Raw genomic sequence first — 14,304 nt, forward strand, 5'->3', positions numbered from 1 at the left:
AGGACTCTCCAATTAGGAAAGCAGGTGGTCCTCCTAATTGCGTTAATTGTTTCCGTGTTGGGAAGCCTGCGTCTCATGACTGTAGGTCAGATGAATGTCCCGCATATAGGCGTGCGCAGGAGGTACTGTGTAACAAGATTGATACCTAGATCTAGGTGATTTTACGATCAGTTTATATTTATGTTTTGTTAGGTTTCTATGTTAATGTGTGTTATTGTGCTCCTCGTGTTGTCTCTGTTGCTGTCCCTGTTTCTGTATAAAACACTTTTGTATTTATACATACGATACTAAATCAGCCGGAAGCCGTTACATATCAGCTGTTATATAAAGCCTAGACTGCAGCAATAAATTGTGGAAAGGCAATAATTATTGAGTAAAGAACTCTCCTCCTCCTTCTCCTCCGAAGTACACACAGCCAGAAAAAGATGGCCAAACAGTAATTATGTAAACGACAAAATACCTTACTGCAGTGGCTAATAATGCAAAATAATTTTTGTCGTATTGACAAGAGACCTCAATATCATCATAACCCTTTTAGGTTTTTATTTTGTTGAGAACATGAGAAGGATTAAAATATCTATGAAAACTCACGAGTTTGGTGCATGGGAAAAGCATGGTGAAAATTTGAAAGCAATTGATTGGTTGGTTTCATGTGATGCTATGATGCAAACAGACAGACCTGCCACAAACTTTAACATTTATATATTAAGAATATTTATTTTACTATTGATGACAGCTACCTAAACTTTCAGGTGGTTCATTCAAGTTTTTCCATACAATTGCGACATACAGTAGCATCAATCGTGGTTCAGTTTGAAGTTCATAGCCTTCTCCTTGTCTGCAATATATCCCCTGGTTCCCTCTTCAATAATACATTAAATAATCCAGAAATCAGTCCATTCAATCTCTATTATTCAACAATTTGCCTATGTTTCAATTAATAAATTTTAGACACACTATTTCTCTTTTCAAGTTGATTTTTTGGAAATTAATTTTTAAAAGAACGAAATGAATCAATTCCTCAAATTCTCCCAGGTTTTTTCTTATAAATAAATATGTAATTTACTGTTTGCCAGTAGCTTTTATAGCTATCAATATATCCTGACTGCGTATCTTTAAGACACAGTGATTTAATAACCGAAAATATGAACTCAGAAGTTTTTACTAAACATTCTAATGAAGAAATAAAAGTGCTTGGCAGTAGCCACTCAGTTTCATTTTTTGTTAATATATTTTATAATATTAAATTTTATAACAAGTAATACAATATTTAAAACACATTCATTTTGTAAAAGTATTTTTCAAATCATATGTTTTGGTGTCTGATGTCCTAACTTCAACGCAGAAATTTCAATTATTAGCCAACCCCCACTATAAAGAGAGAGAGATCTACACTCAACTCATTTAAGGTGTTCACAAATTTCTGCTAAGCCAGGTTATAAGTCTGCAGTTTACTACGCTTTCCATCAAACTTGCATAAAACTATTAGTGAAGATAAAGTAGAAACTGGAAACATATGACTTGTACCAGTTTAATAATGGCATTATAGCTACATGTAAGGAAAAATGTTACTTAACAATTCTTTTATAAAAATATAATAAACAATCTGACATAGAATTGGATAACAGGATATCACTGAAACGTGAATATTGTCATTTCTAGAGGCTGTGTGACAAAAATGTTTGATTATGTAATATAATAGTTTTTTAGAGTAAATGGAAGATTCAGTTCATTTTAAGTTTCTGCAACTGGGAAGTTAGTTATTTAATTAATTTAATTATGCAATCTGAATCTGTGAATTACTGCCCTGTAGGAGATAGGGCAGGAAACTGGACAGAATCTATTTCCCAAACTGTTATCAATCTTCACTAGCAAATGCATACATAATGCATACATGATGCAGTTATGCAACAGACCTAAAATAGGTCTACCTCATCTCCTCCGCATTATTACTTGTGCAAATTGATCCAAAAATAGATTTTATAAACTTTACACACTCAGGATGTCAGATGAAAAACTGCTTTTGCATTAAAGTAAATTCTCAGATATTGAATGGTTGGTCTATGACTCAAGATCCACAGAATCTTCCAGTTCTTTCTAAGCATCTTCTTACAGTTATCAATCTACTTCAGAGATTTCAAATAATGCAGGGATATATTTACAATGGCATTGAACAGTGATTCAGTAAAGTAAGCTACATGTATTTCTGGATGACCACAATCCTGGGATACCAGCAATATAATGATGCACCATTATTCTTAAATTGTGAATCCTAACACCTATCACAGTCTGCCTTATCCAATATTTTAATGTTTAGTGGCACTCCATAGACAGATCATTAAGTATGTATATGATCACCACAAATTTTAATTAATATTATAGATTAGTTTTTGTTGATTACTGGAAAGAAATTGAGAACAGAAAGGGACTAAATATTAGTCCATAACTAGTTGTTATCTTACTTCTATAATATATTTCCAGAAAGTGAAATCACCTATTATTAAGTTTGGAGTCAAATTGTAGGTTAATAAATTGCTAATGTCTAAATAAGAATTTGGGAAATATAAACTGTACGTGTATACAGTAAAGGAATAAAAACAAATAGTAACCGATTCAAACTGAACTTTAATCTGAGAATTAGTAACAGAATAATAGAAACTGAAGGAGGCTGTTGATAGGAATTTGTACTTGAACAGACAGCATTTGCCTTAAAATTATTAGCTTTATTAAAATTAATAATACCTTCAAGGTTTCTATCTATATCCAAAATATCATGTTGAAAATACAAATAATTTCTAACAGCAAATCTGTCTTGTCCTGAGATAAGTTCTTACATATTCTTACTATGCAGAGTTTTTACAGCTGTGTTGATAACAACTGTTTATATTCCTTAAGTTCTTCCTTTTTTCTGAGAATCGTATCATGACAATTGTTTACTAAATCGATTGTTGTCGTGCTTAGATGATCATACCTTGTTTTTAAATGACTTTAAATCTTTTAGTGTCTTCTAATTTTATGTGAAAAATCAACTATGGCAGGTAATATTTAAAGATTTTTGTTTAGCAAGCACTTTGAAATGAAGGTTCTCTCAAGTGGGACTTGCACTGGAACTGGGCTAAATATTAGGTTCGTAGTTCATACTTACAGGATGTACAAAGTACAAGAGTCATCCATTTCTTGGAATTACAATTCATTTCTTGGAATTTATGGATGCAGTTCATGTTTGGGGGGGGGGAGATGTTATGTGTTAACCCTTCCATTCCAATAAATTCTATCACTATAAGTAAATAAATAATTACATCCTTCTTCCAGCCTGTTTTTGTCTGCTCCCTATTCAAGTGCCAGAATAATAAGGCAATTTTACTTATCTCCATTATCTGTATTAATATTACTCCAGTACTATAAAATTAAGTATTTATCAAACGTTTCAATAATAAAGGATATATGCAAAATATTCAAAATATTTAGATCTGCAATAATAAATTAATAAAATATGTTTTGAAATGCATTACCCACAGTCTTATACTATTATAGAGGCTTATTTTATATAGTACACAAACAATTGTAAAGACTTTTAAATATGCCTACAACTTAAAATGATGTAAAAGAATAAATTTATCATTTGATATCCAGATCCTCCTCTATGAATCATGAGACCTTGCCGTTGGTGAGGGGGCTTGAGTGCTCAGGGATACAGAGTAGCTGGACCGAAGGTGCAACCATATCGGAGAGGTATCTGTTGAGAGCCAGACTAAGGAATGATTCCTGAAAGAGGGCAGCAGCTCTTTCAGTAGTTGTTAGGGGCGTGAGTCAGGACGACTTAAACGGCAGTATCAACATCACTCAGTCCTCTGAGTACTGCGCAGCTGAAAGCAATGGAAAACTACAGCTGCTTTTTTTCCAAGAAAATGTGGCTCTCTGCATTTTCACATAGCAATAATGGAGGCGCCTTCCTTGGTAAAATATTCCGGAGGTAAAATAGTCCCCCGTTCGGATCTCCGGGTGGGGACTACTAAGGAAGGGATCACCAGAAAATTAAAAAATAACATTCTACGAGTCGGAGCGTGTAATGTTAGAAGCTTGAAAAAGGTTGGTAGGCTAGAGAATTTAAAAAGGGAAATGGGTAGGACAAATGTGGATATAGTAGGAATTAGTGAGGTTCGGTGGGAAGAGGAAGGCGACTTTTGGTCAGGTGATTTTAGAGTAATTAACTCAGCTTTAAATAATGGGCAGGCAGGAGTAGGTTTCATAATGAACAAGAAGATAGGGAAGAGAGTAGTAGAGTATTTCAAAACGCATAGCGATAGAATCATTGTAATAAGGATAAAATCAAAACCTAAACCGACAAAGGTTGTTAACGTCTATATGCCTACAAGCGCCCATGATGATGATGAGGTAGAGTGTGTATACGAAGAGATTGATGAACCAATTAAACACGTAAAAGGAGATGAAAATTTAATAATAGTTGGAGATTGGAATGCAAGCATTGGAAAAGGCAAGGAAGGAAATATAGTGGGTGAATACGGGCTGGGCAAAAGGAATGAAAGAGGGGACCGACTTATAGAATTTTGCACGAAGTATAATTTAGTAATTGCAAACACCCAATTTAAAAATCATAATAGAAGAATATACACTTGGAAAAAGCCAGGCTATATTGGAAGGTATCAGATAGATTATATCATGGTTAAGCAAAGATTTAGAAATCAACTCGTTGACTGCAAAACTTACCCTGGAGCAGACATTGATAGCGACCATAATTTGGTGATAATGAAATGTAGATTGGGGTTTAAAAACCTGAATTAAAGGTGTCAGATGAATCGGTGGAATTTAGAGAAGCTTGAGGAAGAGGAGGTAAAGAAGATTTTTGAGGAGGACATCGCAAGAGGTCTGAGTAAAAAAGATAAGGTAGAAAATGTAGAAGAAGAATGGGAGAATGTTAAAAAGGAAATTCTTAAATCAGCAGAAGCAAACTTAGGCGGAATAAAGAGAACCGGTAGAAAACCTTGGGTTTCAGACGATATATTGCAGCTGATGGATGAACGTAGAAAATATAAGAATGCTAGTGATGAAGAAAGTAAAAGGAACTATCGGAAATTAAGAAATGCTATAAACAGGAAGTGCAAACTGGTGAAAGAAGAGTGGGTTAAAGAAAAGTGTTCAGAAGTGGAAAGAGAAATGAACATTGGTAAAATAGACGGAGCATACAGGAAAGTTAAGGAAAATTTTGGGGTACATAAATTAAAATCTAATAATGTGTTAAACACAGATGGTACACCAATATATAATTCGAAAGGTAAAGTCGATAGATGGGTGGAATATATTGAAGAGTTATACGGAGGAAATGAATTAGAAAATGGTGTTATAGAGGAAGAAGAGGAAGTTGAGGAGGATGAAATGGGAGAAACAATACTGAGATCTGAAGTTAAGAGAGCATTAAAAGATTTAAATGGCAGAAAGGCCCCTGGAATAGACGGAATACCTGTAGAATTACTACGCAGTGCAGGTAAGGAAGCGATTGATAGATTATACAAACTGGTGTGTAATATTTATGAAAATGGGGAATTTCCATCAGACTTCAAAAAAAGTGTTATAGTTATGATACCAAAGAAAGCAGGGGCAGATAAATGTGAAGAATACAGAACAATTAGTTTAACGAGTCATGCATCAAAAATCTTAACTAGAATTTTATACAGAAGAATTGAGAGGAGAGTGGAAGAAGTGTTAGGAGAAGACCAATTTGGTTTCAGGAAAAGTATAGGGACAAGGGAAGCAATTTTAGGCCTCAGATTAATAGTAGAAGGAAGATTAAAGAAAAACAAACCAACATACTTGGCGTTTATAGACCAAGAAAACGCTTTCGATAACGTAGACTGGAATAAAATGTTCAGCATTTTAAAAAAATTAGGGTTCAAATACAGAGATAGAAGAACAATTGCTAACATGTACAGGAACCAAACAGCAACAATAACAATTGAAGAACATAAGAAAGAAGCCCTAATAAGAAAGGGAGTCCGACAGTTCCCTATCTCCGTTACTTTTTAATCTTTACATGGAACTAGCAGTTAATGATGTTAAAGAACAATTTAGATTCGGAGTAACAGTACAAGGTGAAAAGATAAAGATGCTACGATTTGCTGATGATATAGTAATTCTAGCCGAGAGTAAAAAGGATTTAGAAGAAACAATGAACGGCATAGATGAAGTCCTACGCAAGAACTATCGCATGAAAATAAACAAGAACAAAACAAAAGTAATGAAATTTAGTAGAAATAACAAAGATGGACCGCTGAATGTGAAAATAGGAGGAGAAAAGATTATGGAGGTAGAAGAATTTTGTTATTTGGGAAGTAAAATTATTAAAGATGGACGAAGCAGGAGCGATATAAAATGCCGAATAGCACAAGCTAAACGAGCCTTCAGTAAGAAATATAATTGGTTTACATCAAAAATTAATTTAAATGTCAGGAAAAGATTTTTGAAAGTGTATGTTTGGAGTGTCGCTTTATATGGAAGTGAAACTTGGACAATCGGAGTATCTGAGAAGAAAAGATTAGAAGCTTTTGAAATGTGGTGCTATAGGAGAATGTTAAAAATCAGGTGGGTGGATAAAGTGACAAATGAAGAGGTATTGCGGCAAATAGATGAAGAAAGAAGCATTTGGAAAAATATAGTTAAAAGAAGAGACAGACTTATAGGCCACATACTAAGGCATCCTGGAATAGTCGCTTTAATATTGGAAGGACAGGTAGAAGGGAAAAATTGTGTAGGCAGGCCACGTTTGGAGTATGTAAAACAAATTGTTGGGGATGTAGGATGTAGAGGGTATACTGAAATGAAACGACTAGCACTAGATAGGGAATCTTGGAGAGCTGCATCAAACCAGTCAAATGACTGAAGACAAAAAAAAAAAAGAAGATATCCAGATACTTATTTAAATGAGTTACACAAATTCAAAGAAAAAATTCTGTAAGATATTGAGTTTTTTTAAACCTTTAATTAAAATAAATATATATAAATATAATAAAAAAATTATATATTCATATTCTTCCTTCACACATTTTTATTGGCAAAATCCTAATTTTGTGGGGTGCTTCAAACACTAAAAATATCAGAGGGTTGTAATATACCAACAGGCGTAGTACTCTCTTTGATGTAATTAATTTAAAAATTTAACAACAAAATGTAGACATTTAATACTCCAAAAAGTATTTAAGCATCATTTTATTGCCACCCTATGTACCATAAGATTGATTCAGTTTACATTAAATTTCTTTAAAAAATTAACTAAATATAGAATTTTAGGACTGTAATGTAATTCTTTTCTCACTGATGCAGAAGACACATTACTGCACTCGTATGTGAAACTACAATACTAAATACTACTGATAAAGGAACTGCACAATATTTCTGAAAAGATCTTCTGGAAGCGTAATGAAAATATTTCAAAATGATTCTTTTAAGTTTTAAATATTATACCAAACTTCATCTACAAATCCAATTTATAAAAAAAAAAAAAACTTTTAATAATATATAACCTATCTTTGGCAAGATCACAATAAATTAAACAGTTACAATCTTGAATGACTAAGAGCAACTAAAATATTTTGCTTTCATTTAGAATATATCTGATGCCAGTTTTAAAATCTTCAAGTACATCATAACAAAATATGCCAAAATTACTAAATTTTGTCATTCTAATATTGTTCTAGATACTTGTTTTAAGTTGCAAAAACATGGAAATTTGAATAATAAAGTTCATCTATTATTAATAATATACTTCCAAAAATCACATGATCATTGTATGAAATTGACTATGGAAAGCCATGAAAGAATCTGGATACTGAATGCATCAAAGCTCACTCTTTATTTAATATTGTTTTCAATTGTTGTATGTAAGAGATTATTCAGGAATGTAGTTTGGAAGACTGAAAATTTTTGTAGTTCCTGATGGCATAACTAACCTCAACTCAAATTAGTGAATGAAACCTGTAAAAACGGGCATGAAAAGAAACAAAGGATATGAAAAAAGAGAAAAAGCAATGATTACTTTTGCTGTGAAAAATATAAGCTCCCGAATACTGAAATACTTAAGTGCCTTGGTGACATACAATATCACCGAGAACAATAATATCAAAGCAGAAATAAAAAAATTGATTCTTGCTACAGATAATATTCTCAAGTTACTGTTTAACAAATTTCTTTCAACAAATATAAACATTAAAAAAATAAACTGTAAGATATATAATAAAATATAATTGCAAAAAATTGGGTAAGGTTCAAAGTCAAGATAAATTGCTAGAAAAAGTTTTGAAAATACAATTCTGAGGAAGATTATCAGAGGTGTCCAAGAAACTGGAGAATGAACAACGTAATAAAAATTTAGAATAAATAAATATTTATTTATATTTAACTTGGACGTAATAGCACCAAGTGCAAATATTCAGTGGTTTTTAGATATGTAATCAGAAGACTGTGGGCCAGTACACTAAAGTTATAAGAAAGGTGGCTGGATCAAGTTCAAAAGGTCATAAGAAGATAATGGCACAAGACTTTAATAACATCTGAAGGCTTGCTGGTGAGAGGCCAACAACCTCTTCACATTTCAGTTCTGAAGTAGATATATATTTTAATATGTCAGGTTTGAAATAGGCCACAAATGCTATGAAAAAAGGCAATCATTTACATCTTTCTACACAAGAATCCAATCTAAATAACCTATCCTAAAAAAAAAAACGTTTACAAATTCTTCCTCTTACCTTGAGATTTGAGATACTCATGGATTTTAACAATGGAAAAAATTATAAATTATATTTAAGAAAAGTAAGTCTTCCAAAAGGGCTTCTCCATCAAGCAGTACAAAACACGATTAATGCTGACATTTATTATTAGATAACTTAAAATCTAATAACTAATATAAAAAAATAAAATAAAAAATAAATAAACTACTAACTTTTTTAATTATATGAGAATCTGTTTATAGAACTTCTTTGTGGAGCTATAATGCTTTCGATTCCTCAGATGGTACTTTTGTTAATAGTATACATGTTGAACTGGTTAGGGAAAGTCCTTTTAGTATGTAGGCCAAGTAGTTATCCAAACAAATTACTTGTGTAAAATTTAGTGGGATTGTACAGATTTATTGTTAAATTTAAAATTTTTTTTTTATGAATATGGAGATTTATTTTTTGTTTATATCTTTGTTACATGTAACACTATTCCCAGGAAACCTGCACACAGTGATTTGTAAATTTGATGTTATTTGAGGGTAAGGGCTGTATGAGTTCTTTGAATCTGAGGTTGACCATGCATTGTTCAGTTCAATTAATACACAATCAACATCTAAAATGTTATTAACAACTTACATTATTTAACAAACAGAAACTGTATAAACATACACACAGTTACAAAAATTTTATTATTTATATGAATATTTATTAATAATAATTTTATACTTATTATTTAACAATCTGTTGTTTTTTGTGTTTTTTTTTTTTGTTTGTTTGCTGTTTTTATAAGTCTGGCTTTTGCCACAATCTCATTTAATAATATGGAATTAAAAAAAAACACAAAAATGATTATATAAAACTGTGAACAAAACAAAGATCATTTACATGGTTTGAGCTAAAAAAAGGCTAAATGAAAAACACTTAAGCTAAATAAAAAAACCATAGATATTTTTGTAATATACTTCATTTAAAATAATAAAAAAAATTATTTTATATATTTCACAGTTTAATAAAAAATTCTTTTCGAACATATTATTTACAGTAATCTGAGTTGTTTCATTTCTGATTTATCTTTTTCTAAGAATTTTTTTCACTCGCTTCACAAAAATAAATCTCAATTATAATGAAAAAGTTAGCAAATTAGATGGTTATCAATTTTAACATAACTCCTTATCATAAATAATGTTGTAGGCAACAACTTCTTAAAATTAAAAAGCCTTTCTAACTCAAACATTACATCACAGGGAAATGATAAACAAATTAATATTCACAAAAACTATAGCAGATAATACTGCACTATACTGTTGTTTCGGACTTAGATAATCAATAAGAAAACATTTAATTAAAAATTTTCTTTGAAACATAATTTATATTTAACATGTCTTAAAATCACTTTTTTAGTGCTATCACAAGTTATAAATATTAATAATAAACTACAGTATTTCATTTGGCTTATTAACAAACTAAATAAACTAAAATAATATTCAGTCATTTTTGAATATATTTGAAAAAATTACTATTTTAGACTCAATTCAATAAAATTTTAGTTTTCACTGAATTAAATGTAAAAGTTCTGTACGAAGAAAAAAACATTTTTTTTTAAATTATCAAATTCATCCATTAAAAAACTCTGCTAAACAACACTTCACCATGCTTTCAAAGCTGCAGACTATGAATCCAAAATTTTAAAAATAAAAATATTATCTTTTAAACAAAGAAACTGATATGGTAAAGGATAAAACAGTTGAAAAATAATTTTATTGTTATAACATACTTTACCTTACTGCAACTATCCTTCTCTTCTACAGAATTATTCTTGACATTTTTAAGCGATACATAAGAACCATCTGGTCCAATATCCCACCTAGATTTCTTTTTCACTTTAACTCGAACTTCCGACATGGTTTTACTAAGCGGTGCCATAATTTTACCAAAACGTGTTATAATAACTTCACACTTTTAAAACAATTATGTTCATAACCATTACAAAAATTAATAACATTTCCTAATAGGTGTTGTCCTGCAAAATTTTTTAAGTTAATTGCATGTAAATTTTTTATTCAATTTATTCATTTAAATACATCAAACTAAATAATTAAACATGGTAAAACAAGCACATATTTCTTTATTCCATAATGTTTTGCACCCACACCTCAACTACAAATTACACATTTTACAACACTTACAAAACTGCTTACCCAAAACAAATTCTTTACATCACATGTCTTTTACTCAGGTATTGAGGATTCTCAAACTTGAAAAGCTTCTGAATAATTAATATCACAAGGAAACAAACAAATTTGTTAGTAAATAATTAGATATTGGACAGCAAGTATTTTAATTAATATAAAAAAGACTTATTGAATACATCAAAAACCCATTGCAGGATACAGTAGTATATGATCAACAAGTAATAATAATTAAAAGAAGACCAGAATCAGAAGCATGGGTGTCACAATTTCCATTAAAAAAAAATCCATCAAACTTCACAGAGAAAGCTCAACATTCCTGAAGTGTTATTTGTATCTAAAGGTCCTTCAGAAACTGAAAATAAATATATCCAGCTGACAAAATCTCAAAACTCATGATCAGCAGGCAACAAACACAATTACCTACATGAAAATACATCAAAATATATGCACAAAAATTGTGTTAATTCCTGTAAAAGAATAAACAAAATTTAAAGTACTCAATGACTAATGATTTTAAATAAAATAAAATTAAAATAAATTTTAAAAAAGGAATTAAAATATGAAATATAAACTACATGTTATAAAATAACACAAAATAATAAATAAATAAAAACAGTTTCTACAGATTTTTCACTTATTTTGTTGAAAAGACAAACAAACCAGTCAATTTGAAGCACAATTCAATCAAAACAAAAAAAAATTACATTTCAACTAATATTACATACAAAATAGCAGAATCTACATAAACGTGTGTGTAACATCGAATTCAATACTTGTAAAATACATGTTATATACTTTTATCAATAATAAAAAAAGTACTTAATCATGGGAATGCACTTATTGGGTCAGATTATTATTATACATGGGGTTTGTCACCTGAAGCCTATAATTAAACAAAATAAAAATACAATCTTTGTGCGAAAACCAAAAATTAACTGCAATTAATGATTTGTAAATAAATCTGATTCCCAATTATTCCATACCCATTCATTCTCTAGGGGCTAACAATGCCAGAAATGTTGTTGTAACCAATGTTTCTCTCTTTTCATCTTGATATTAAAAATAAAATTTACAGACTTTGCACTTTCAATAACATTCAGAAAAAATTAGGTAATGAAGTGTTCTACAGAAGCTATGTCAAAAATGTTTTCTGTATTATCAGCTGACTTAAAATTTAATAGTTTAAAACATGTGTTTGCTAAACTATGCTTTAATTTTAGCCACCTTAATTATATTTTTCCCAGTTTTATCGTTGAGAAAAACATAAAATTGAGGTTATGGAAACCGTAAAATGTTTAGGGTTATGTAATCAAAAAAGCATGCATCCAAGAAAACGGACAAATAAAATTAATAAGCATGTGTTAAATGTTGGAAACCTGAACAACTGAACATAAATTTAAAAATGTCAATGAAAAAACTCACGACAATAAGCAAAATACGAAAACATGGTAGAATTTAATGAGGTTTGAGGTTATGACAAGTTTTAACATTAGCAACTAGTGAATTACCAATCATTAAGCACAAAATGACCTCATAATGAAAAGAAACAAAGCAGGAATAAAAAACATGTGCTAATTTTGTCATGTCTGTTATAAAATAAACAAATTATTCAACATTTATAGCAAAAAAACAAATCAAAACATGGAACTAGCAGACGAACAAACCCGCCACACAACTGTTAAAAGATGACAACATGGAAAAAAATAATCATCGTTGTACTTTATTGTACGGTTACTTTAATTTTTTTATCGATATTAACCTTGTTTTTGGAATCGGTAATTAACAATTTTTTTCATCCTAAAACTACGGGTCTTAAAACAAAAGAGAGAAAAAGTAACATGGTAAGTATCAATGGCTGCTTTTCAAAAATTCAACGCAACAGAAAACCAAATATTTTAATATTTAAAAAACGGTTATATTATATATTTTTATTACAGTGTTCACTGGTCGGCCTATGTTTTACTGAATATTATTACAATTAAATCCAACTTGCACAAACAGATAAGTTAATAGAAAACTTCTTCATTAATATTATTCTAATATCTACAAAGAACAAGGTTACATCTTTTATTTATGAAATTGTAATTAATTATAAAAATAGACCCCCAATATAAATCTAGATAATCGTAATTTCAGAAGAAATGTAGCAGTTACATGAAGAGATTACCTTAGGTAACTTGCAATATCCAAATTTTTCCAAAAAGTATTTATTTTTATTATATTATCAGCACTTGACCAATTCGATGCTCTTCATCATTGTTCTATTTATACCACTGTTTATTCTCAATTTACCTCTTACATCTGTTTCATAACTTCTAATTTTTGTCTTCCTTTATTATTTTTATGCTTCTTTCAAAAGGCAAATTCATTTACCTTGGCATATGGTCCACCCACCTTTGTTCATTTTCTAAGATTCTGCCACTAATTCCTCACTTTTCTAGTTTCTCCAAGAACATCTTAACTTTTCACTCTTGACTTGTTTAATTATGATTGGCCTGTAATGCCATACACAAAAAAGCTTATATTCTTTGATTTTCTGGCCTTCCTTTTGATCATATTTTAGTTTCATAGTGCTAAATTTCATATAAAAAGAATTAATATTCTTTAATCTGTATGATTCAACAGATTTCATGAATGAAAGCAGCTTTTGTGTAAAAACACACCCCTAGATTGCCATTTTCTATTAATATTATATTTATTTTCTAATTCCTTTGCAATTTTACTATGGTACATAAAAAAACTTGAATATTGTTTGTCTTAATTCATTATTATCCTTTGTCACATTTTGTAGACTTTACTTGAACTTTTGTTTACTTTAAAACTTAATTTCTCTCCCAAACATTTCATACCATTAATATTTTCTAGTGTTCACCCCTAGTTCAATTAAAATATATCATCAGCAAATGTTAACATTTTAAGTTGTTGTGCCCAAACTTGTTACACTATCCTCAATTTTTCTTTTTTACTTATTGAAGTTTGAATTTTCATTTTCTAGTCTTATTGTAACTGCTCAATTCTTGTACAAATCATAACTCTTTCTTTATAGTAATTATAATGAACTTTATTAAGACAGAATATATACAAATATCAACAAAAAAAATCATATATACATAAAAATTTTAACTGTTCATAATCACAATGACATAGTTTTGTCTGCAAAGTTGACAAAATTTGTAAAATTAATTATAACAAATGTTACAGTTTATTAGTAACCTAAGAATAAATGACACTAAACTGGTAGAAGCACATAAATATTACTTCTTATAATGATATAGAAGGGTTCTTACTGTTATTTATTTTATTTTTTTAACCCTCAAATAACAAACTTTAGAGATGTAATTAAAGTACTAGTACAAACATAGTATTTACAAAATCATCACTGCCCT

At 29.9% G+C, this 14,304-nt stretch overlaps 1 protein-coding gene across 4 annotated transcripts in view; it reads right to left on the minus strand.

Annotated features, from left to right (window-relative positions):
• LOC142331717 (protein phosphatase EYA1-like) overlaps positions 1–12,597 on the minus strand; it is a 321,428-nt gene extending 308,831 nt beyond the window's left edge. Inside the window, exons 1-2 of one of the 4 annotated variants that reach the window (XM_075377768.1) lie at positions 12,449–12,597; positions 10,506–10,746 (exon numbers count right to left, since the gene is read on the minus strand). In XM_075377768.1, the coding sequence (XP_075233883.1) occupies positions 10,506–10,649 (144 nt within the window). In that variant the 5' untranslated portion in view covers positions 10,650–10,746; positions 12,449–12,597. Of the gene's footprint in view, positions 1–10,505; positions 10,747–12,340; positions 12,360–12,426 lie in introns of those variants that run through there. The other 3 variants (XM_075377758.1, XM_075377778.1, XM_075377784.1) reach the window with 3 other exon arrangements.
• Between the last annotated feature and the right edge of the window lie 1,707 nt (positions 12,598–14,304).

Source organism: Lycorma delicatula, chromosome 1 (genome assembly GCF_047948215.1).
Source record: "Lycorma delicatula isolate Av1 chromosome 1, ASM4794821v1, whole genome shotgun sequence".
In the NCBI taxonomy this organism is placed as follows: domain Eukaryota; kingdom Metazoa; phylum Arthropoda; class Insecta; order Hemiptera; family Fulgoridae; genus Lycorma; species Lycorma delicatula.